Raw genomic sequence first — 26,478 nt, forward strand, 5'->3', positions numbered from 1 at the left:
TTTACATACCCTTATACCATGACAACTCATAATATTTTTAAGTTACTTGTATCTTGCTCGTATCTTGCTATAAGCAGGAGATGTTACTAATAATGTTTTTTTATTTGTAATATAAAAAATAAAAAAATAAAATAAAATGGAAAAGAATCATCTTGACACTGAAATGTTTTCTTTCCAGCAAGTACCTAAACAGTTATTTTTTAGCCATTCAATAAGCAATGGACAAAAAACGCCCACTGAGAAAGCATGAGACCTACTTACCGTGGTAATGACTCCCCTTGTGGATCCATACCACTGAATATTAATATACAGGGTAAACCTTCCAGTTCCAAGTAGGTCTGTGGCCTCCAATCTACATCTTCAATTTTCTGCCAGACCTGCACAAGAGTCACTATTGAATATATTGATATGGCACAAATGAACACACATTTTATCATCCATTGTTTAAATTGACTTATACATTGGATGGATGTTCCACCAAAGTAAGCTACATGGCAGAGCCAATTTCAACACAGGTAGACTGCACAATTCCTGAAGAGTTATAGGTAGCAATCTGCCTGATGTAAACCTGAGGAGATCAGGACAGTATGTTCTGGTCTGAAAAGTCTCCCTGTCTCTCAGCTGCATAGCACTAGTGCCAGCGCATGCATGGGTACAGTGGATATGGTACACCAGGCAATAACGACAAGTAGGAGCTTCTGGGGAGAGAAGGGGTTGCTTCTTGTGGTAGAGAAATTACAGGTGTTTGAGTCCAAGAAGGGAAATGAGCAAGGAATGAAGCTATTTCACTTTAGAGGAATAGGAGGAAGCTGGAAGTACTGAAGTTTTGAACATGCACATTACACTGTCCTCACTTAATACCCCCTGAAGCCTCCTACTCTCCATGAAAGTTGTCAATTTTCCTAATAACGTAATGAGAAATTTGATAACCAGTTCTGTCATTTGAGTTTAAGAGCCATTTTAGGTGTGGTGCTCAGGGACATGATTTAGAGGAGGGTTTTTAGAGTTAGGGTACTGGTTCAGCTGCGGTTGGACTTGATGATCTTCAAGGTCTTTTCCAACCTCGTTAATTCTATGATTTTATGAGTATTTAGCCTCAGGTTATACTGCTTTACTCACACCACCCCATACTTTCTGCTGTGAGACTGACCTACAGATAAGGAATACACAGCAGGAACAGTAGTATGACAGTACCACTTCTGCCATTTGTACACTTACTACCACTATTGTGCAAGGCTGGGAAGACAAACAGGATGTGATTTAGAATACTGATTTTTTCAGAAAAAGTTATTCATGACACTGTACAGTGAGAATTAGGCCCTGGATATCAAATGACTGTCTAACACATCAAATTAAGCACAGAACAGTGTAATATACATTTTTGCTTTAGCAAACGGATGGCAATGTTATGATGAGCAAGGAAATATCAGAGCCTTTTGTTACACAGATGACTCAAGATTCTGGACCTACAGGGTATAAATGGATCTTTGAAATAACACATGGTCCAGAAAGAATTGAGTATGGGGCTGTGAATTCCAGACCCACAGCCAGCATTGCCAGATTGGCGCCTTTATGCCATCTGCTGGTGAGAAGAATAATATATATCTTCACTGCAGAGAATCTGTGCAACAATGACTTTGTGAGAAAATTGTGATAGCTCTATATGTGTGTTTTCCCTAAGGCTATACATTAAAGCAGTTTAGCTGTTTGGAAGGGTTGCTGCAGGAAGCCAAGCTCTAGCTCTATTGGTTAATATTCAGCTGAGTAACCACAACGTAACCATTGGTAGGACAGTAAAGGAATCATAGAAGATTTGTCTGAAGCCAAAAGTCGTGCTCCTTGCAGTAGTTTTGAGTTTTTTTCCTAGTAAGAACCACACTTCAACTTAGGACCAGTCTCCCCATCTACCCATCTAACGAAGCTTCCCAGTATACGTCATTCTGCAAGTTACCTTTAGTTGCTCCACAAAGTGCTTCCCTATAGTGATTCCAGAATTAGGATTTCCCAAGATTATTTCAAAGTTATCTTCAAGGGCTAGTCTTTCCCTTACATTATACAGACGTTCATATGCCACTGCAGCCAGTGGGGTACATGGAATTCTCAACACTACCATGAGGCCATGACCACTAGGACACTGTCTTGAAGAGTTTATTAGGTTTTGGGTGATTTCCAGAGTTTCAACTGAGGTGTAATTCTTCATCTGAGAAAGACCACACACTGCCATCATAGCTGCAGAGTAGTGCTGTATGAGGACAAAAGTCCTTATCACTGCACTGTGTAATCTGGGAAACCTGAAATAAAGGGTGAATTAAATAGTGAAGTATTAAAGTGAAAAAGCTAATGTTCTCCAAAATATAGTAAACTCGAGACTTTCTGCTGTAAAGAACCAAAGAACCCTTCACGTTTACTGTCCAAAATTAGAGTTTGATAGTCCTTGCAATAACACATCATTTCACAATCAGAACCAAAGTCATCTCTCTATTGCTCAATAAGGATTTAATAAGCAAGTAGTTCAGCAATGTTACATCACTTCAAGTTATCAATACTTCGCTGCTGTTAGAAAATTTGTCACAACTTATTTGCTAACGAACTCAGCAATACCATCAATCAAAACGCATGCACTTATCAATGAGAACTGTACTCTTCCTGACATTAGCATTAGGGTTTTTTCTATCACATTCTTACTAACGCTGTGTATCAACTCGCTCTTTTTTTCCAAGAGGACTGACTATGTAGGCAATATTCAATGAGCACTCCAAGTTTCCACGCCCAGGTATACCCTGTCTTAATGCCCACTCTATGAGAGGGAGAGATGTGGAAATGTAACAGCTTCCTTTGCTGTGGTTTTCATAAAAATGAAACCCAGGTGCACAGTACAAAGAGGAACTGTGGCCTGCTCAGAGAAGTGCCTGGTCCATGTAGCAAATGCCAATAGCAAAGTGTGGACATGCTCATTCTCTCAGTTAGCAATAGATTTGCAAGGCTCTACTCATCCTGTCTTAAACTTCTTACAGACTCCAATGATATTATCCACAGTTGCATGCCTTCACATAATATGTCAATACACAGTGGCTCCATAATTGCTGTTGATATATTTCTGAGCTGGGATGATCCTCTAAAATTTTTACCACTGATTTAAGTACACAAAATATATGCAGTATACAAAAAAAAAAAAAAAACGATACATTAAAGTAAAAAAGATAATCAGCTAAGATAAGCAAGTGATAATATTGGACTAAAGTTACATTTGAAATCACACGGTAGTGCAGTTTCGATTACTATAGCACTGAAGTACCTACTGTAACCAAGTACATGCTAATATGGGCTGAACAGTGTGCGAGTTTATCTAATGAATTCATCTGAACTGATTAGATTGCAGGCCAAATATATTATAAGAAAAAAAATTTAAAAAAAGAGGATAAAATAAGAACAAATGAAATAATTTGTGAGACATTGAGACAAAAAAACCAAACACCCAACAATCAGATTTCTAGCTAGTAACTCAAGACATTAGAATATGCTCTTCGTATTTCCTTAACTAAACAAAGGATTGTACCATACCTCTTTCCCAGAGCCATGACCATTGCTTCAAAAGAGCTGTCATACCGAAGCAGTGGAATACTATGCCCAGAGAGGGTGGATTCAATGAATTCTGACAGTCCAAAGTATTTCTTGTTTTCATGATATAAATCTACACCCTAAGAGGAACAAAACAATACAATTTTAAAGGTTAAATCTATCAATTATTAATTTATAATTGATTGATCATCGCTATCTACAGTCACATTCTATTAGAAGCATACATATATTCAGGCACATAACACAGAGAGAAAGAAAAAGTTGATTTTTGGAGAGAAAAAAATACTCCATTTTTCCCTGTTTCTCTCCTCTCTCCCCATATAAACATGCAGACAGAAAATCTATGTAGGTAAAAATATGTGAAGAAAATTCATATATCTATTTATATTCATGCAGTAATGCACTAGAAACAGATTTTCAGATGATTTCTATCTGTGTAACTCAAAGATTTATTGAAGTTTCTGGAGTTTATAGGAGATATAAAAGGTATATATATATGTAAAAAAAACAAGAAATGACAGGAGAAGCAAAGGGAAAGAAGAACTTGACATAGACTGGCGTAAGGGATACCATGCAAACTTCACTCAGCCTACACAAAAATGATCAGGCCTCCAGAGTTTCACCAAGTATATAAATGTAAACTAACTCATGAAAAGCTCACAAAATCACCTCGAAGCATCCATCTTACATTGCTGTATGAAGAAGGCCAGTGGATCTCATTGTAAGGGCTGATGTGAGTGTGCTGTGTCTGCAGCGCATAGGGGAAGGAAGTCACGTGGAGTGTCACAATGTTGGGTGCCTCTTTCACCTCCCTGCAGTTCAACAGTCTATCGACAAGTCCTGTAGATAGTTCTGTCTGAGGATAAAGGCTATGCATAGCACTGAAAAACAGAAACCCCAAACCCTCCGAGGTGATTTGTGCAAGGGAGATGTGAAATGAAAGCTAGATGCACACAAGGGACTTAGGGCTCTATTCATTACCCTGATTTAATTGTATAGAAGGACAGGAAAAGAAACACATTATTTCACCGCAGCTGAGAACTTCTTTAAGTCTGATTAACACTATAACTAGCAAATTATTGGTCTCTTACAGCCACCAGCATATGAAAGGATGAAAGGAAGCTGACATTATGGCAGTTATTAATGATCACACACTTCTCTGCTAAATTAAGCCAGATTGTTAGTGCTGCTCTTGAGAAAAAATAATTCTTACCTACAAAAAAAACAAGACAGAAAACGACAGTCTGTAAGCCAGTATAGTGGAAGGAAAGGGGGAAAGTGTACGTGACAGAATTAATACAATAAAGATTAGTTATTGTTAGTGACATAGATGTCCTATGTCAGTCTCATAGGACATCTGCAGCTGGCTTCTTCCTCCAGTTTAACACATCATTCAAAATTCATTTGGGTTAAAATCCCCCACATTTACCTGCAGGGACTAAGTTACAAGCTTCAGCACTGCAAGTTGCTGCCATCAACAAAGAGAGGTAGGAAACTGCAGAAAATCTTTGTGCCTACCCATGACCTCTCAGCCTTCAGAAACGCTTGTATCTCTGCTGTGGCTATGTGGGCAAACCCAGACAATTAAATTCCTGCTATAGACACTTAATTTAACTGGTGTCCATGAAGGAGTATGAATCCTCCTGTACAGAATAATCTCTTCAATATTTGTCCCTTACATATCTTTATTAAATAAAAGAAAAAAATATCAGAGCTAAGTAGCTACATAGGTACATTCCTGCCACTCAGGGATGTAACGTGAATAAATGCTGTAAAGGTTGTAATAATTCATGTAAGTGTCTAAGATACAGAGAAGTTGGACTGGAAACCCTCACATGTGCAAAAATAAAGGTTTGCTGAAAACTACAGGTTCTTAACCAGTGTGAAAGCCAAAACCTTGTCCTTTCATTTGCAAGCAAAATTCAAGTGTTTTTGGTTTCAGAAACACCATCATGATACCAAAGATAGAAGGAATATGGTGGTGTTTCTGGACTGTAGTATATTTTCCCATTTCTCCAGTGCCACAGAGGCTGGAAAGCAAAAGAAGCTCATTTTCTTGACAGGCAGACTGCTGAAAAGCCAAGGAAACAGTGCTCTGTGAGGGAAGAAATGAGCTGTGCAGGGGAACTAATGGGGATCGTAGTCAATGTGAGACATGATTCTCAACAGAAATAAAAAAAAACATGGCAGTGGAAAATTTCCAATCTGTTAAAAGACATCAGCACTGGTTGTCTGCTCTGTGGAGGGTTTTGCACGTACTACAGCCCAGAGGACACTGACATCATCCCAGAGGATAATGAATTTTGTGCTTTTCCACAGGGAGCTTTCTCTTGAGCAGATGACACGGAGACAGAAAAATAATAGCTGTGGCTGAAAGGAAGATGGGTGAGCAAGGAGTACTTGAGCTGCAGCGTTCCAGTATAACATAACTTAATATGTAGAATAAGTATAAAGGCCCTTAAAAGGAAACATGTTTGTTCAATGCATGGGAAGACAGAGTCAGCAAAGGTGTGAACAGATGAAGGAAGGCTAATCATAAATCCGATTTTAAGAGTTAATGAGAACAGAAATAATTTCTCAAAAAGCAAGTTCTAGTAGTCTCACCTCATTAGATCCCAGTGTGCATGATCGTGGATTAGGACAAAAAGTGTGTGTGGATTCTGCATAGAGTTTTGCAGAAAGACTTTGAATTTAATCTGGGCTTCCGCATCTAGTTTCAGAACATACTGCTCCACCTTCTGTTTTGTAAGATGCTGCTTCTCCAACCCAAGTTCTAATAAAATGCCTAGAAAAAAAATGGAGCAAGCGTCAGGATTTCCAGATACAAATGCTTTCAGTGGTTTCTTGTAAATCCAGCTAATAATGCTAACTAGTGAGCACCTGAATGCCAGAGATGAAACAATGTCTGCTGATAAGTCACTTCAGAGGGCGGAACACAAATCAAGAAGTCAATTTTCTCAAAGGAACCCAAATCGAGATTTTGAGTGCTGGAGTCAGCAATTGAACAAATATGAGACAGCAGTTTCTGAGCTACTGCCAGCTGGAATGGTCGAATCTGATGTCGCTCGATCTCATAACCTAGAAAAAGACAGAATTATTTTTATATATACACCAAAAGTCTAATCCAGTGTAAAACTGTACAGCCTGGAACAGAATGGCTGGTCTATTCTTTAAGGAGTCAGAGTTCTGTTTTAAGAAAATCTACACAGAACATGTAAAGAAAACTTTATGCACTTGGGCATTTTATTCCTGCAAGTCTCTTAACTATCTAAGAGCTGAAGCTGGACTTGTGCGGTAACATTCTGCTACCAAGGAAGCAAGATTTAAAGCTTCAGGGAGTACAGTTCTCATGGAATAAAGCTAAGCATACACCAGTGTAAATCTGGATATCCCATGACATGAGTTCACGATCACCTTAGAACAGAATTCTTCAAGAGCCCAGGACTCTGCCCAGGTACACACCTGCACACCTAAAGACCTACTCTCAAGCATCCGACTCTATTACCTTTTCAGAAAATCCTCCTTACTTGTACACACAGCTGCTCCTGTTCCATTCAGTGGTGTTGATTTATTTGCTGAAGCAGACAGTGATGAAGAGATGTGCCCTTGGTTTTCCTGATAAAATTTCTCCAGCAAAAGATCGATGTCACCCTCTATCAAATAGAAAGGAGAGTGGTAAAAACATCCAGGTTGATAACAGCTGCATTTCATGCTGACTTCCTTTAGTAGATCTCAAGCACTTTTGTGTAAGCTAGGTGGCTGGTCCTTGGCTTACTGGGTATTTTGTACACTATTCCTATCATTAGTTTCCATTGCATTATTTTTTTTCAGCTTATCGCTAATAAAGTGTACATCAGGCCAAGGAATGACAGATCAGCTCTGCAGACTTTGGTGGCTTAGGACAATTAGAGAATGTAGTAGAAAACTAGTTTGAAGATTGTGACCTATATCAGCAAAGGCAAAAAACTGAACGTAACCTGTGTATGTCCTGACCTCTGTAGCTATTTGTACTGTTCAATGAGAAGCATTAGAAGAAGCTTTTCAAAAGCTGATGAAAAAAAATCTTTTTTTTTTTTTTTGAGACAAAGAAGGAAAAATAGTTTTCAATAAAGTAGACAGATAAATGAGTTTTTTTTACACAATATTAAAGCAAACAAGGTATGTTATACTGAGCTAAGTACATCTGCAAATACATCCTGTTCTGTTTAGCAGGGACCCTGCTTACAGACAAAAGCTATTTAGAAAATACAGTGTGTCTGTCCTGAGTACTTAATGTTTTCTCAGCAGTTGAAAAGATGTTTGAGCATGCCTGTAAACTATATTAGAGTGGCAGGGTCTGCTCTGTGAAGTGCAATCCAGTGGATGTAGGTGGCAGCTCCTTTCAGGATGTTCATTTACTTCTTGCGTTCAAACAGCAGTAGGAGTTGTTTTGAGAATCATAACTCAAAGATACTAGGAACAGAGACACCAGCATAACTGCATGATGGCTCTAGGAAGACAGGTGTCTCTTCAGGGACTAGTGAAGATATCAGCACGTATTCAGAAAGCATTCTTGCCTTCTCAGTACAGATTTCATGATGTGATGTGAATGGTGAAGAGGATGTGAAATGCATTAACACTGACAAGCATGCTGCATTTGCTCTAGCGGTGTGATACAGTTACATTTTCCACATGACTGGATCTATCCACAGAAAGCCCTGCCTGTAGTAATCTTCAATATACGCAGTTAAAAATGATCCTGCAGAGCTGGCTCTACGGTTATCTTCTCTTTCCTATGCATCAAGATCAAGTTCACAGTACGACTTCCTTCCTTCCTTCAGTAAAATAATTCTGATCTACCACAGTCCAAATTAATCATGTGCTTGGGGCAAAAGAATTTATCGATCCATAAGCATATAGGGGCTTGTATGTTATATAGATGGATTTGCATAGCTAAGAATAACACTTTCAACTTCTTGCTGGCATATTTTTACAGACCTGAGGGATTTCAGAAACTGGTGCTTCTGGGAGGAATTGCAATTCAAATGTACTTTCACAACTTTGTCCTGTACTTTTTTTATACATTTGTAATAATGTCTTTCTTTAAGGAAGCGTGAACACAGCTACTTTCACCCACTAAAAAGACTGACAGACTTGGAAATATGCATATTTACAGCACATTATGTACCTGAGCAGAGGGTGCTGAAGAAGGAACCCAGAGATTCCACTTTGCCTGTGACCAGCTGATAGTTCACTTCTTTTTGGTAGTCTGAAGGAGTGAGCATGCTCTCAGACAGAACTCTTGCCTGATACTTTCCTAAAAGACAAAAAACGTCATTTTGAAAGCACTTCAAACTTACACTGAAAACATTATAAGTCATAATAAAAACACCTCCCAGCTAAATGAATCCTCTCCCACCAAAAAAACAAAGGCCAAGATGAGATTTTTTTCTCTCTTATACAAGTATGTACCATGTCTGCTGAAACCAGTAAGGTTGAAAGAGCGTAGTATAAAAGCTGAGAAAATGTTCAATCCTATGCTCACAGTAATACCCCAGTCACACAGAGCAGGGAAGCATTACGCACTGTCCGCTGCTGGTTTTCCAGTCTTTGTTTCTAGTAGTGCCTTTGTAAGGACACAGCTAGTACAGGCAGAATGGGATTACTGGGGAGAGATCCAACTGTGCAACAGCACCTCGGGTTCATCAAAACCCATTGCTTTTTGGTCACAGCTCTTTTTTCCTGAGGCAGCTTACTGAAAATCCTCATAGCATGGGATGACTCACTTTTGCCTGGAGAAACTCCTGAGATTTTACCTGTTATCACAATGCAGGAATCAATGGCTCGATTTCTGCTAGCACAGATGATCACCACGTAGTTTGTCTTTATTAATTTTCCTTCAATGAGCAGCTTAAACATTTCTGAAAGCCCTTCAGCCAGAGAGTAGTTGCATTCAATGATGTGGACACTATCATTACAGGAGCTGGCTGCCAGCCCTGCCAGCCAGGGGAGCTGGGCTGAGGTCACTGGGGCGATCTGGCTGGGCACTTGAGGAAAGGTCTGTGGAATCATCTGTTGGTACTGACGGATTTCAGATAGGTGTGATTCTCGCCAAGAACGCATGAATATTTGTTCCAAATCCTCAATCAGAGGGACTTGGTCTGAAGCTAAAAAAAAAAAAAAAGTAAGAGGAAAATCTTCGTATTATGAAACAATTTAACAAAGCTGTTCGGCTAAAAAAGGCTTTAAAAAAAATGTGCTTCTTTTTAGAGATGGTTGGGTTTCAGATTTATGCATGCATGACTATGGCCATTAGAAGGTGTTAATTATATCTTTCATTTTGAAGTGTCTTTGCAAGACTCAAATACAGCTGCTGTAATTGCAACCTGACTATCAGTTATCAGAAATATTTAAGAGTTTTATGTCAATATAGTAATATTTATTAACGACCTGAGTGGTCAGGCACTGGAATAGCGTGCCCAGGGAGGTGGTGGAGTCACCATCCCTGGCAGTGTTCAAGAGGCATCTGGATAGGGAGCTAGGAGATCTGGTTAGTAAATTTCTGTAGTTATGGTAAAGGGAGGACGGTTGGACTAGATGATCTTGTAGGTCCTTTCCAACCTTGTGATTCTATGATTCTATGAACTATGGTCTATATGAAAGAGCAATGAATTACAGCTGGTTTTTTTTTGTTGTTTTGTTGTTTTTTTTTTCAGTTGCTGAGATTCCCTCTTATAGGAAAGTGCAAACTTCGTATCATTATATTTTAATCTAAGTTTGGTCTTCAGGAACAACTAATTATATGGTTTTAAAAAATCATCTTACCTAGCTGAACAAGGTAGTAGACAGTCAACAAGAGCTGCATCTCTTCTGAAATAGGCTGTATTGTCGGAGCACCATACTGTTCATATGCTCTAGATAAAGACTGTGAATTTCTGTAACAGGTATACAGCAGAGGACTCACTATCACATCATTAATGTTCCCGCAAAGATATGGGAAGTTTCCATGACCTTAGAAATAAACAACGTTTGTACATATCACATTCATTTCATACTTCAAAAGTTTTAATAGTAGATATTTCAAAAAAAATGAGAGCTCTAGAATTGTTTGGCAGTTGGATTTATCTTTATATCTCTTAAAAAACAACAACAACAACAAAAACAAACAAACAAAAAAAAACCCTGAGATCTTGTTTAGGGGGTGGGTTTTTTACCTTTAAAAATAACTGGCTTTGCTTTACAGATTTTCAGCAGGTTGTCAGGAACTGAGACAGGTTCTCCTGAGCCCACCATTGGAGATGAGGCTGGCCCCACCAAAGCAGAGTGTGGTAGAGATGATAGGCTTCCTCCATCTAAAAGTATATACATAATACCGCTGCAGTGAGATCTAGTAATTGTTTACTCAATGATAAGTTCATTAACATCATCTTACATACACATTTGGTATAAGTGTTGCATACTTCCAGTGGTGACACCACACCTTTAATGATCTGTTACCACAACCCATGCTATGCTTATTTTCTTGAGAGTTAATTGCTTTGAGCATTGAACATGCATCCAAAGATTTTGAAATATTTATAAGTAAACATTTCATGGCCTGAGTGCATGAATATAGAGATATACATGATATGATCTGAAGGCTTTGTGTGATATAATTAGTTTTATTGATTCTAAGTAAGATTTTTTGAATATATAAAAAAAAAATAAGATTCAGCATTTGTTCAAAACTAATTTCTTTGTGGTAATTTTAACTTAAACATTATCATATGAAAACATTCTGCTGAAAGTTGTTTTTTTCAGTGCACGTCACTCTAGTCTGTACCTAGACTATAAAATCCAAGAAAGGGCCGAGAACAATGTGACAAATAAGTGAAACAAGAGATGATAGCTTGGTATCTGAGTTCTGACACTATAATTTCCCAAAGGTGTTTCGGTGTCTAAAGATGGACCCGAGCACTTGTTGCAGTTTATTAATAATGACTTGACAAGAGGATTCTAATTAGAGTTAAGCCTAGTGACTAGAAGAGGAATCAATAAAACTGAAGAACATTAACAATTCTGAAAATTGTAGGTATTTGTAGGTATCAAATGTCTTTCAAAACTCTTCTGAGGATCTGTGTATGTCTTTAAAATATTGCCTCTTTTCTCCCATTATTTTCTGCATGATAAAACAAACATCATCATTGCCCTGCGTACAGCTTACCATTTTTAATTCTATTTGGAGCCTGCGGGTTGAGTGGCGAGTTCCATGTTTCAGTGGATGATGGAGACTCTGGTGACCAGCCTTTATGGCGTTTTTTTGGAGGCCCTGAATTTATCAAAGTGCCTGAATAACAATATTTCAGAAAAGTATTAGAATACCTTTTATTCATTTTTGTGCATGATAATTCAATACGTGTTGATGAACTGAATTAAGCATTAAGTACTGTGGTAGACAAGGCTGACTCCATGAATATAATCATTGCTTATGGTTTTTGTTTGTAAATGAGGAAACCTCCCATCTGGAGATCGTACGTTTGCAGATCTTATGTCTATGCTTTCAAAGATGACTTTTAAACTTGTACCATGTGGGGGCAGTATGTAGCCATCTGTTTTACTTAGCTATCTTCCTTGTTTCCCTCCACAAAACAGAGAGATCGATGCAAATAGAACACTGAAGAAACTAGATTCAGAATCCAGTCTGTATTGACTGAAAATGTTATCAGTTGTAAATGTAATGAAAAACTTCAATTTATAATCGAAATTGCAAAAAAAGCTATGGCGAAAATCATAACAAATTTTATCCTGAAAATTAACGTTCAAAAGAAAAGGAAGGGTTACAGTGACAAAAGATTTGTATAGGAAGAGAAATTCCTATTCATACAGTTAATTATAACGTGGCATCATTTGTTCAGTGTTTCTGTTAAATCCCTGCAATACAGATCTTAGTGCTATTAAAGATCAAATCCAAATACCTAAAACCGATGGTCTTGTCAAAGCAGACAGGTTATTTTTCACCAACTGTTGTTTAGGAGATTCCTTGCCATTGTAAGCTGCTGAGCCGAATGTTGCTGTGGGTGGAATATGATCTATGGTTGTAGCTGGCAAGAAAAAAATAAGACAGAGTATTTACAATAAATGCTTCCAGATCAAGATTCCTAATTGACATAATAAAATGATCATTTGCTTTAATGGAGCCATCAGGATCCATAAGAGTCACAAGAGAATATCCATTGTGAAGCTCAGGGAGATCACTTGAGCCACAACCATCGATCACCTTTTATTTATGTGAGGGTAATTGAAAAGTAAATGTTTGAGAAATCATTGTTAATACAAAGTTTGCCTTCTAATATTAAAACTTCTTTTCTCCACTGATGCCTATACAATCTCAGCAGTAACGAGTCTTCTGGTTGTAATGCAAAATGTCTCTTCAAATATAAGGTTTGCCTTAGTTATGAACAAGCTTCACATCAGCTATCCACTGTATTATTTCCTAAAATTCTGTTCATAAATCTGGGGGGAGGAACGCACAGTAAAAAGACATGAGAGCAGGGAGAGCAGGGTTCTTTCCTTTATTCATACAATATTCTAAATCTATTTGATTTGTTGTTTTTTTCTTTGCATGTGGTAATGTGCTTATTTATTTCTTTCCATTCATAGAAACGCACACAAATACACACACACGGAGCAGTAAAAGCACACATTAACCCAGAGCGTTCTCCTTTTGCATGGTACCTGCTTGTGGAGTCCCAGGAGGAAGGTTCGGAGGAGGCTCACTCACGTTGCTCCCGGAGAGGCCAGTGCTCTCTGGCAGCTGACACACCGTGCCTGAACAGGTGCTGGAGGAGGACTGCCGGCCTCTGAGTTCTTAAGAAAAAAAAGAGACTTCTTATCCACTGACAACAGTGATAGCTGCTTTTTCCTGCGGTAATTTCACATGTGAATTACTTAAAGGCTACAGCACTTGGAAGGGAGGAACTGGTGGCATCACACATGCCATCCTCTTATTATGGCAGTCAATTACTTTTTACAGCTGCACTTTAAGGAGTCTTTCTTTCAACTGATCCATCTTAGGTTTTACACAGACGCCAGGCCCGGTAATATCCAAGCTTGGATGACAAAAACCAGAGCTCGAGTAAGACAGCTTCATTATCTTACCTGCCCCTTTCCAGCAGATTACAGATCCTTTCGTCAGAGCTCCCTGTGCATTCCTGACCAGATAATACTTTAAGTGTTTCTGTTTCTTGGGCTGAGTGGTCAGTTTAAGGTTAATGTGATTTGAGAATTCTGTAAAGTAGCAGAAACCTTTCTTGCCACAGCCAACACAATTGCCAGAGAAGCCTGATAAAACAATACATATAATCCAGTGAGATAGGTTGGTGACTATTAGTAACTTCAAAACATGACTCTTCCCTGGAGAAAAAACAGTTTTGTTTTGTTTTACAGATTTAACTTTGTATAAACATTATAATCCAAAAAACAGTACATCTAGTCCTCTCTGTTGCACTTTGGCTACTACATTGCATAAACAGAGCCCCACATGAACAGAAAATGTAAAATAAGACACATCTTTCATTTTCTCCCACCGGAAATAACAATCACAGTACCTACAAAGCATTAAAACAAAATATTTCTGGCTGAACTATGCTAAATCACAGGCTTACCACCACAGAAAGTTTTACTTCTTCATAAACTTGCATTGAAAATTAAACATTCAAGGAAGCCTCACGAAATTAAGTATATTTAATCTACTATATTTAATAAGATCTAAGTTCACTTAAGCACCAAGCTTCTACTATAGATGTTTGCTTGGAGAAGAAAAATACTAATGCCTTCTTAGGATATTGATTTAAGTAGATTTCTCAAATTATATGGCTGTGTTAGTGCTTCACAACACTTCAAGCTATTTATGAGTACGAAAAGAACATGTCTGCAACTTTAGAGAACATGACAGAGATGCAATCTTCACATGTAAAGAAGCTCATTGTACTCAGGCTTTAGTGGGGCATTTCCAGGGATACTGCCATTTCCTCTCATTCTAAGGTACAAAATTTGAGCTTCAAAGAGGAGCTCACGATGGTGATGCCATTATCACCGTAAATAAAGAACAATCCTTGAACAGCTAATTAAAACTTAGCAGCTTTTTATTCTTAAACAACTTGATTTTTCTATTTTCCAAAGTGCTTCCATGAGAAAATGTTGTGCCACATATGAACAATTATCTCAAAATACTTAATTCTTGCAAGGAAATCATATAGTGTGTACATAGAAGATAATGATCCCCACGGAAATTCTCCTTCTATTCCCTATATGTACCCTGAAGCACAGAGGTTCTATTTATTTTAATCCCATCTAATGGACATCTTGATGCAATATCAAAGGAATTTCAAATCAAAATTGCGCGTTCAGTGAATTGAAAGACAGTAAAAATAAAACAAAGGAAAAGCATCTCGTCATCCCATAAATACGGAGAATAACATTGGAAATATTACAACTGCACCACGACAAATAAAATGAAGAGCCAATTATGAGAATTTCCATCAGCGATTACATTTTCAAATCAATGTTCAATACTTCTTGAGACAAGTGATAACACTGCAATACTGTGCTCTGTGAACACCTGTTTCTTGGTCTACAACCTGAGTATTTTCATTAATTTTCAAACTGTTCAGAAGAATTCATTAAAAATCTAAGTTTATGAGGCATGTGGTTGGTATCTATGGTAATAAGTGAACAATAACTACTGAAAGCTGCCTATTATATCACTGAGGCTGATAGGTAGAATGATAAAGGTCATTATGACTCTTAAAACTGGGACAAGTCAAGACTACTAAATCCTCTGTGTTTTATCAATCAACACAAAAGCATCTGTCTAACATCACAGAACGTTCAGTTGCTGCAATAAAAGCAACAAAGGGAAACAAAACTACAATGGATGCAGTAAAGGCTGTAGAATTTACATGCATTTTAGGCAGATTAAGAAACTACAGAAAATAATTCTGCTAGCAAACGAAAACTTTCTGTACATCTTGGCAGTATGCTGAACATGAGCAGCAGCACTGCAGGTTTGTACTGGCTGCCACTTACAAGGCCTTTCCAAACGGAAACACGAGGGGACCATTTCCAAAAGTAAAACAGAAGTACCTTTACCCTTTTCAGGTTTTATTGTTTTGCTGAAAGTATCCAGCTGCTTTCAAAAGCCACACGGGGAAATATTTCTGCAACAGAATATGGGGCAGTGGACACAAAACCTTTTCAAGTGGACACTACACCACCAGTCACTACTGATAACTCTTGTAAATAATCAGCAAACTAAGAAAGATTTAATAATAAGTACCTTCTACCTGAAACAGCCTTTTGCCCTAAGTCATCTATTTTTAACTTTGTCTGCTTGGCAGAGTTTACTCTTCAAGGTCTACTGGAGAATTAGTTTTCACAAGTGAGATTTAATAAGAATTAAACCTGAAGATTCTGCTTGTTTTGAAAACTCTTTGGAGAATAACTTAGAAGCTTATTTTTCTGTTTTTCATTCAAGTCAGACTATCAACTCATCTCGATCCTTCCCACCTCCCCTGAGCTGCATTCTTTCTAGAAAGCACCTGCCAACACTGAATTTCAACCCCTTCATTCTGGCTGACACCTTCTCTGATGACACCACAGATATAACATAGCATGACTTTATAATTTCAGTACTGTGTGATGTTCAGTCATTATTCTTTCCAGGTCTGCTTTTCAGATTGAAAACTCCTTGCAGCAGACGGAGTAAGACTGAGAACAGTGTTCATCATAATGACTTGGGAGTCCTAGTGAGTGAAAAGCTGGACATGAGCCAGCAGTGTGCTCTTACAGCCAGGAAGGCCAATGGTAGGATTCCATTGGCCTTCTTGGCCCAAAGGGCACACTGCTGGCTCATGGTCAACCTGTTGTCCACCAGGACACCCAAGTCCTTCTCTGCAGAGCTCCTTTCCAGCAGGTTGGCCCCTAAATTTTATTGACGCATGCAGTTATCCCTCCCTAGATGTAGACTCTACACTTGCTCTCATTAAACCTCATCAGGTTCCTCTCTGCCCAACTCTCCAGTCTGTCCAGGTCTTGCTTAATGGCAGCACAGCCTTCTGTGGTGTCAACCACTCATCCCAGCTTTGTATCATCAGCAGGCTTGCTGAAAGTGGACTCTCTCTCTTCATCTAGGTCACTGATGAAGTTGAACAAGGCTGGACCCACTACCAACCCTCATTCCGCACACGCCCTGTTATGGCTGGAGCTAACAGCTGATAGTCAGGAGAGCTTGCTTTATAAACAAGACACATTAAATATTCTTCCATGTATTACAGAAAGGACAAAGGTCAGGGGAGTCAGGGCAGCCATAAGGTGACTCAATATATCTATGTCATGCAACTGATTTCACAAGAGAATTAGAAATCAATGCCTGGAGTTTTGGGGCTAAAAGCCTTTCACCTTTAGGTCAGCAGTTCAAACCCAACTCTGTTCAGTAGTGACTGAAGGCTGCTACCCTCTGAAGACTGTTTAATCAGAAGACATTTAATTGCATCTTATATCTTATCATATACATTTGCTTGAATTTGCCCACATCACAGTGAACTATTATCCAAATAATCCTTGTGGGTCCCTTCCAACTCAGGATATTCTATGACTATAATTTAAAAAGCACTTCCGTGCTAAGGGCCCCATGGTCAGTAGCAGGACCTTGGACTAAAGGGATATGAAGCCAGATCTACTTTATGACTGGGCAGTGGTTCCTTTGGATTAACAGTGAGCTTGCACTAAGGATAAACTGAATACTTCAGGGTGAAAGGATATCTATCACCAGTTGGCCCAGCTGAAAATTTTCTTCCTATTCTCTTTTTTCTTTAAAAAACTAATGGGGTTTTAATTAATGTTCATATTTATGTAACGTTAAGATTTCTTTGAAAGTTTCCAACTTGCTTAGCACTAAGAATTAGTATGGTTTTAACTCTTCAACAAAAGTATTTCTCCTGTTTAGTTCTGTTCACAAGGAAAAAGCACACAAACACTGACAATGCTTCACTTTTTCTCCTTCCCATTCAGTACCATTCCATTTGAAGACCGAAGGTCTACATTTAAACATAAATGAAATTAATATGTTCATGTCGAGACTACATTGTACAGAAACTCACTATTACCAAAGCCACATAGAACAGTGTATATTCTAACAGAAGTGCCACAGATTTTATACTGCAGTGTTTTCATCTCACAGCTTACAATGCCAGCAAACTAATCTTTTCCTCTGTTGTCCTGACCTCAGGGACCCACCGAAAAGAAAAAAAAAAAGGAAGGATTTCTTTTTCCCTGCTAGGAAAATGGGCAGCTGTTAGGTCTTTTGGGAAGGAAAATGATGAGTGAATAGCTGCTTTGTTTATCATGAGAGACCCTCCTTATGAGTAAGAACTGGAGGGAAAAATGAAAAAGAGAAAAACCTTTGGGGGTGATACATACTAGCTGCACTTATAGGAAACAATAAATATCACACTATCGCAGCTCTTCCTCCAGTCAAGCATTCCTTCAGGCTACAAAACAAAAAGGAACAGTTTCCTAGAGCCAAAATTTGGATTTGTTTTGCAGGGCAGCAAAACTTGGGATCTAACTCAATGAATGGAGATAAACACAATACGTTCTCAGGCTCTTCAAATACAGAGAACTTTTTCCTTAATAAAAATATTGCTTTTTCCAGAGAACAGAAGTTTTCCATGTAGTAAACCACACACTGTAAAAACAAAGAAACAAAACAACCTCACTCTTCAACAGGGACCACTTTCATATTACAAACACATATTTCTAGACAGTGGAGCAACTCATTAACATGATCAATAAATTGGCACAATATCAGCAGCCCCTCGTGGGAACGAGGCTGTAAATCAAAAGCTGGGCAAGAAACTCCTGAGACATTTTGTTTTCTCCTGGAATTTCTGTATGTTCCATACAAAGAAATTATTTTGGGGGTAAAATAATCCCACAATAGTCAGCAATAACTGCTTTACAAAAGCACAATATCTGAAGAGGGAAAAAAACAGGATTTTATAGGAAATAATATAGTTCAAGGGTTAGAAGTGATGTGCCAGAATTGCCAATAAACCTTAACAGAAGTGTGGGACATACTCCGACACACAAAGATATCTAATTTCAATTAAAAATGAGTTCAATTCAGAAAAGCTTCAAGAATCACTTCCTGTATTGTTCTGAAAGGTCAAAATCTCTGAGGGCAGCATGGCTTAAATTCAGAATATAAAAATAAGTCTTCTGCCTTATCTTTAAAAATAAAAGTATCGAGAAGAGCTTCTACTCTTCATGGAGTCTACAAAAAGTTTTCATCTTAAATTTAGCACAAGACAGGTAACTGTGTTATCCGAAGAGCGGAGAATTTAAAACAAGAGTGGCTCTGTCTTTTAACTTACTGCATCTGAATCTGTGACTATTTATGTCTGCTTCTAATCTTACTTACCCGGATCTGACTTGCATCAGTGTATGAAAACCAGAATAAAAATATCATTTCCACTTAATATACAGTCTATTCTACCAATAGCATTCCATCCTCCTGTCAGTGAGATCTATCATTTTTTTCATCAGGAAAATTTCTTTTTCAATTTATAGATGAAGATTTTGTAGCTTAAAGATCCAAATGCAAATCCTTTCACATTTAATCTTGTTCTAGAATACACAGAACTTATCCTAAATTATCACTTTATTTTTTCTTGCAAAAGCACACAATTCACTAGAATTTAAATGCAGAACAGCCAAAAATAAGTTGATCTAAGTTGTTTAGAAGAAGAAAACAGTATTAAATAAGGAAGCAGAGGACGTAAGTATTACAAAAACCTCTCAGTTATGCTCCCATTGCCTTTTTCTGTTCGTGTTTAGCATGCAGTTAACAAGTACACTACTTCCTCTCCACTAACAGCCTGAGGAGCTTAAGCTGTTAAAAGTGCTAGCACTGAATGATTTGAGTGGTACAACATTCCTGTCTTTATCTTTAAAATGACAACACGTGGGTGATTTATAGTCCTTCTAACTCTTTTACAATCACTAGTCAAATCTACTGTGACCAATCCAACTCTGCAAGATCACGTGAGGAAAGAAATTACTGTACACGGAATGACATTATCCACCTTCACACTATGCTGTCATCCCAGATGCCTTGAAGAATGGCTCAAAATGAGATAACAACTGAGTTCACGTCATATCCCTCAGTGTTTGTGAAAGAAAATGGTTAAAGGGCACAATGACAAATAGTTCCTTTCTGCTATCTAAAGCTCAGACTGCTACATAGATAAACGACAAGGTATTTTTTGAACAAAATAATACATAATTACCCAAGAATGTCTGACTACAGTAAGAGCTCTCCCTCTACATTATATACTTTTTGTCCCAGTTTATAAACTATTCCACTTTATTAACGTCAATATTTAGTTCATTTATTCACGTGGTTGTGGATTGGCCCTGATTGTAGTACTGATTTGGATGAGGATAATGGCAATCATAAGGGCTACAGTGAAAATGGAAAGTCTCATTTTATGTCAGAAATTGGACACTTAAAATTGTCTTGCTTGTTGCTCATTTAAGTATTCTGCACAATTTGTTCTCTTAAAATAGTATGCATTCTAAGACTGAATTCATTGTGAGACTGAATTCAAACGCAGCATTACCTGATTATACATTAAGGAAAAATTTCAACATAGAATACTTCATATTTATTTTTACTGTGACAATAGCAAAAATTCATAGGTTAGGATCCAGAATTCATTCTATTGTTTAAACATAGTGGAGAATACAATCCCTGCTCCAAAAGTATGAATGAAAATGGTCATAGTGGATGAAGCTCTTGGCAACCTGGTCCAGTGCTTGATTTAGTGGCTGGCAACCCCACGCACAAGCAGGGGTTTGAAACCAGATGATCTTTGAGGTCCCTTCCAATCCAAGCCTTATGGCTTATAAGATTATGGCTTATAAGATTCTATGTTGATATTTTACAATACAAACTATAGTCAAACTGTTTACATGTATCATGTAGCCAGAAAGGTTCACTTTGACAGATCTACACTCTGTCCAACTACATTAGTATCTGGAAAACTAAAACAGGGAGAAGTTCAATTCCAGTTACCAGATGTGTAGCTCCAGCAACTAGGTCAAAAAACAGACCGGACAATGACTTAATTCTTGGGCTAATGGACAGAAGATGATGAAGAATTTTTAATGAACTGGTTTACTCTATGTCTTTCCAAAGTAAACACAGTCAGCTCTGAGTTGTTATCTTGTTGTCCATCACCAACAACAGTTACTGTACAAACACAACAGAAATAACATCTGCTGAACTCACTCTGCAAAAAAAAAAGACTAGCTATTAATTGTAGACCACAGAAGCATCCACTTACTGAGACCACGAACACTTACCCAACAGGGCATTGCGCCCATTATCATCTGGAAGGAATCTTTTATCCACAGCGCATACTAAGAGGTGATCAGGTAAATTTGGTGACTTGGCACCAACGAGTAAAAACCCTGATGGTACCTCAATATGTTCATTGGAAATCGAAACCAGTCTCAAATCTTTACCAGCCTGGCAGAAACCTAGGAAATAAATAAATAAATAAATAAATTCAGTGTACTTTAAGTCAAGAAGACTTTTCACTTTAATACAGGTAATCGTTAAAGATCTTCCAGTAGTTTTAGTGAAAAGGAAAGTGGTATCCGCTAAGGTCAAGAGCAAACTAGGAGATATAGTTTTTTTTCTTTTCCCTGCCTTTTGGTCACCATAAACAAATACCCTCAGTACAATAAACAAGCTCAAATTTGAAAATCCACAGTGAACTTTCTCATGATGATGTTGCACAACACCACAGATATTTATGGGCTGCTCACTAATGTCATTGTAACTACAGTCAGATCTTCAAAAATGCAGATAATAGTTCTAAGTATCTAGTGAATTTCACCGGTTTTCATGTTTTTTTGCTTTTGTTTTGTTTTGAATAATTCTTACAGCAACACTAAATTAGGTGCACTTCAAGTAGCAAAAACTGATGATAAAACCTGAGAATTATCATACTCGTTATAGCAAATGTTATGCCTGTGAACTCAACCTTGCCTTGTTCTGTCCTTATGCCAGGTGTTCTAGCACAAACACTTATCTACCACATTTGGCAAGGGCTTTTGTCTAACAGATAATAATGATAACAGTGGAATGCTTAGGATTTCCACAACACATAAATGATCTTCTGGTGAGTTATAGGGAAAGACTCCAGTCATACCTATTTCAGCAGTCTAAAATGCCTTCTGATTGCATGTTTAGTGCATCTCTTACCATCAGTGGTGCAACATCCTTCCGGGGGAGGCTTCATCTGGTAAGAAACAGGACTACTTGACTCTGAGCCTTCTTCTTCCTCTTCTTCTTCCTCTTCCTCATTATCTGCTCTGCTGCCTGCTACAAATTGTGATAGCATAAATGTCTTAGAAAATAGAAAATGCTGGCAACAAATCACTGAATGAACAAGGTGACCCAGTTACAGAAAGTATTACAGAAAACTGGATTCTCTCCTCTTGACAATGAATTTAACATCACCAGCTCTAAAGCTATTTGTTCTTTCTGTGAAGCTCCAACTTGCAGTTTTATGCTGACAACTGAATGTCTTCGATTAAAATTAAAAAAGGAATATCTTAGATTTTGCCTCAAAACTAAAATAAAATAAAATAAAGTATCAAAAGCATGACATGCACCTGAGGAAGTTAAAAAGCCAAGGAGCAAATAAAAAGAAGCCTTTATTTATTATTCGAAAATAATCTCTATTTTTAAAAATAACCTCGTGAGTTTGGAGGTCTAATTCATGGTGTCTGAACTCTTGCTGATCACAACAGTGTAACTGTATCCTTTATTTATAATGTTAACAGCCGCAATAAACACAAATTCATTACTTTAGAACACACTGGCTGCAGTCCAAGTCCAGGTTTTATCAATGAGGTGCTGATCATGTCCTTGGTACTGTGGACTGAAGAAACAGTTCCTGCTTGAAACTAGGTTCAACCACAGCTGATATCACAGCAAGAAAACCTGATTCTCATGCAGTCCATTTCCCACCAGAACCAGAGCTCTAAGCAAAACACTGCTGCTCTCTGCACAATGCCAAGGAATGGCAGATGTCTGGAAGACAATGCACAGAGGTCTTACATAGCTTCAAATAATTCTATAGGCAGTTATGCTTGTGTAAGTGACCATAAAGGTGTACACTTACAATAAGTATGTTTGTGTTTTTTTTTTTTTTTTTTTTTTTTTTTTTTTTCTAATTTAAATGTAGAGATGGGAAAACTGTAGTCACTGGAAAACAATTGGTTTTGAACTCTGCAAAAAATGTATCATCTAGGTGAGAAATGTCCAATTTGTTTAACTTGTTTCTGGCACTGACCTTGATTATGTTACCTTCTCTAAATTATTTATACCGCGTCTGCTCCACCATAGAAAAACCTGCTCTACCGAGGACTAATAAGAAGTTATGGCCAAGAACAGTCCAAGTATATGAACAAGACAATGTCAGGGCTACAGTTCATCTAAATCATACTATTTCTGAGAAAAAACAGCTGAGCAAATGAAACTTAGGAAATGCTCTTCTCTAAACAGAGGAAGTCCTGTGTGCTATACAACAATTTGAACAAGATTCACCAGCCTTTGTATCCCATCTTTACCTTTACAACAGAATAACTGAAAGTATCATGCCAAAAGTAGATATAAGCATCCTTAATAATCAGCTACAATTTTTTGTACCTTATTATTCACAACAAAAATTACTTCAAGTGTACCTCATTCAAAAATATGTCATTTTTTAATTGCCATTTACTATATAAATTGCAGCAGTGTATGATAACAGACCTCCATTCTCAATCACCAGAGATTTCTCCAAATCTTCAATTTATACACGCATATAAATCTGAGCAAGCAGGTAACTTATTTTTGTCAAAATAAAAGACAACGCATTGTGCATTTTAATCAAATTCCAATATAACTATATACGTATTTAGATCGCAATATATCCAAAGAAAGACTTTGAACAATGCAGCTTTTCTGCATTCCTATTTTAAATGTTTGTGCTGACCCCTAGGAGAGCAAACAGCAGAACTGTGTTGGAGCAGAAATATAAAGTCCACAATTTCCTACCTTCCAGTGATGACAGCTGCTGTTCAGCTTCCAAATACAACTGAGAGAAGATTGGCCTGGGAACTAAGTTGTTTGAGCGGAGAGAGGCCTCGATAGAATTATGCAACACTTCTTCAAACCTTGTTGTCTTGAGCTGTCCAGCATAAGAATTTCCCATCTTCTCAAACAAAAAGACAAGGAGAAAAAAGAAAACAGATTTCAGTTTTAGTACTTAGAACTGAACTCAGTGACCGCACGTTGATGTCAGACGGCAACATTTCTCATGAAAGGGAAAAACTCCATTGTGCGCAGAGAAAGGCATGGGAAAGGAACATCGACTGCAGCAGTGGCTGAGGTGATCCTGCTGGTAAATTACAGGAAGTTATCTACAAGTAACAGCTTTCTGAAATTCAGTAGAAAAGCTTTGACACCTTCTTGAAGACATGGCTAGAAATCTCAGTCTAGTAATTCCATGGTTTGTATAGCAATTGAGGAGATGCATTTTCAGTAGTCAACAATCTCACCTGTAAAACAGCCTGTTTTGTATGATTTGAGCAGCATAAATTGGATTTGGGCAATAGCACAGTTCAGTGTAGTTACCTTTCCGTGGCCCAGTCATGGCTGAAAACTCACAGCTAAGGCAGGTCAACATATATTTTAGAGGTCTGACTCATGAACAGCACTGCTGTAAAACGTGTCATGGAAGATGATGGCTTTTTCTTCTCATCTCAAGCAATATTTTTCCAGGAGAAGAAGCATATTTTTTGTAAAGTCAGACATATCCATTATCTATTTGTTTTTGCATTACATTATTAGCATCTTAGTGAAACAGCATAATTCACTCAGACGGTCAGTGAGGAGCCAGCCCATTCCAGCTGAATATCTCAGCATTTCCTCCCTATATCCTTTACCACCAGCTGCTTTCCCGCAAATACAATGACCTGCCATAGCCAAAAGCCATGTCAGCTTTCTTTTTCTATTACAAAGTAGCTCTTGCCCTGGGCCCCATGTCCTTTCCCTCCTCACATCACTGTGAATAGAAAGCATGAAACGTTTCCTGTTTGTGGCAGTAATTCCGAAACACTGAACAGCCCCTCCTTGGTGCTGGGTGCTGCCTGGGAAATGAGCCTGTTGGGAAGCATCCTGCAGGAATAAGCCAAGCAAAAGGAAAGCTACTTGGAAATCACATAGGGCTCTTCTCAGGAAAGAAGAAAAAATAACAGCACACAAATGTGAAAGAAACACCGCACAAATTTGACCATTTGGATATATTTATATGAATTTACAAACCCGATAGCCATATAAAATCATAGCTCTGTATACTTTTTGGTACCATTTTAGTACCATATACTTAACTGCACGCTATATACAGCATTAACAGAAGCTCAATCAGATCTATAGCAATGCATGCAGCGTTTACAGACACGGTCAGGAAAGGAAATAGACATGACTGAAAAAAAAAGCTGGATGTACACAGAAGCAAATAAAACAAAAATTGCCGTGTGTAGCACTGATGAATCCATTTGCTGAAGGGTTTAAAAAAATAATGAAATAAAGCACATCAACTATGGTCAGAGCTAATGTGGAAGTGAGGATGCATCCTCTCTTGCAATAGAAACAGGAGACAATTCCCTCTGGCTCTTCTCACTTTGAATTTTAATTACTGCTTCACCTATACCAAACCCAGCTGATGATAATGAGGAAATCCCGTCTTCAGTATCATCCTTAAAAGGATGTATTGGAGGTGTATGCACAAAATCCATGATTGGTATAATTAATTTTAGAGCTCAAATGCTGTTTCTAAACAAACTCACTAATTCCAGTCCTAATTTTAACCCATCCTTCAACCTCTATATGCCAACATCCATGCAATAAAGACAAACAATTAATCAAGATACCTAACAGATGTCATTCTTTCTAAAAATCTCTCCCTGTATTATTAATAATATTTTATCTTGTTAGTTCAGAGGAATCTGGTGGCCAGGGACCCATCTCCACAGTTTCGGTGACAGGAACTGTATGGTTCTGCACAGTCTCGAAATTCTGGACCAAAGAGAAATTAAAACGAAGGAACAAGCACTCAGCATGGTAGCATTCAATGTCATACCTTCTGGACTGGAATCACCACTCAGCTATCAGGCACTTCACAGACTTTTTCACATAGATTGCTATATTTCAAGACAGAGACACAGCAAAAAAAAAGACTGGATAATGTCCAAAAGATTTTCTGTACTTAACAATTCCTGATACAGCCCTCAGATAATATCCAGAAGTTTGACTGCAGCTGCAGAGGATTGCATTACAAGGGGCTGGATTTTACCGATTCTCAGCATGACCAAAGAAATCTGGTCTACCTGATTTCCAAACTTAATGATTTACTTCTTGAAAACCTTCCATAGAGCACACGAAAAATAGAAAGATTTAAAATTGAACTAGAGGGAGACCCAACATTTTGAGATGACCCAAAAGCATCGTATACACATAAATACACATGCAGAACTGCTTTGAGCAATGAGGCGTGAAGGCTGACTTGCTTATTGACACTATTTGCATCTACTGGTGATGAATGAGAAAATACTGCAGTGTTTCAGTATATAAACTCTCTCCCATTGGTACAGACAGCTATTATTCTGTATTGTTTGTTAGGAATAGCAACAGATGCCACATTTACTGGCATCTTTCATACTTGTTATATAGAGCCCACTAGTGGACAGATCAGAAGCCCTATCTCTAATGCTGAGAATGCCAGAAATTAGCATCACCAGATGATAAGTTTGGTATGACCT

General features: G+C 37.9%; 1 protein-coding gene across 6 annotated transcripts in view; it reads right to left on the reverse strand.

The window, feature by feature from the left end:
- GREB1 (growth regulating estrogen receptor binding 1) overlaps window positions 1-26,478 on the reverse strand; it is a 77,236-nt gene that overhangs the window by 24,343 nt on the left and 26,415 nt on the right. For 4 of the 6 annotated variants that reach the window (XR_011903073.1, XM_072331837.1, XM_072331838.1 and 1 more), the window contains 18 exons: window positions 23,714-23,870; window positions 21,872-21,991; window positions 20,965-21,141; window positions 13,696-13,878; window positions 13,273-13,404; window positions 12,513-12,638; window positions 11,762-11,884; window positions 10,773-10,910; window positions 10,384-10,569; window positions 9,375-9,725; window positions 8,747-8,875; window positions 7,107-7,232; window positions 6,460-6,657; window positions 6,184-6,364; window positions 4,268-4,460; window positions 3,562-3,698; window positions 1,952-2,291; window positions 262-377 (listed from right to left, as the gene is read on the reverse strand). Coding sequence is in view for 5 of the 6 variants with exons in the window: in XM_072331837.1 (XP_072187938.1) it covers window positions 262-377; window positions 1,952-2,291; window positions 3,562-3,698; window positions 4,268-4,460; window positions 6,184-6,364; window positions 6,460-6,657; window positions 7,107-7,232; window positions 8,747-8,875; window positions 9,375-9,725; window positions 10,384-10,569; window positions 10,773-10,910; window positions 11,762-11,884; window positions 12,513-12,638; window positions 13,273-13,404; window positions 13,696-13,878; window positions 20,965-21,141; window positions 21,872-21,991; window positions 23,714-23,870 (3,113 nt within the window). In the remaining variant the exon portion in view is untranslated. Of the gene's footprint in view, window positions 1-261; window positions 378-1,951; window positions 2,292-3,561; window positions 3,699-4,267; window positions 4,461-6,183; window positions 6,365-6,459; window positions 6,658-7,106; window positions 7,233-8,746; window positions 8,876-9,374; window positions 9,726-10,383; window positions 10,570-10,772; window positions 10,911-11,761; window positions 11,885-12,512; window positions 12,639-13,272; window positions 13,405-13,695; window positions 13,879-20,964; window positions 21,142-21,871; window positions 21,992-23,713; window positions 23,871-26,478 lie in introns of those variants that run through there. The other 2 variants (XM_072331839.1, XM_072331841.1) reach the window with 2 other exon arrangements.

Source organism: Excalfactoria chinensis, chromosome 3, assembly GCF_039878825.1.
Source record: "Excalfactoria chinensis isolate bCotChi1 chromosome 3, bCotChi1.hap2, whole genome shotgun sequence".
Classification (NCBI taxonomy): Eukaryota; Metazoa; Chordata; class Aves; order Galliformes; family Phasianidae; genus Excalfactoria; species Excalfactoria chinensis.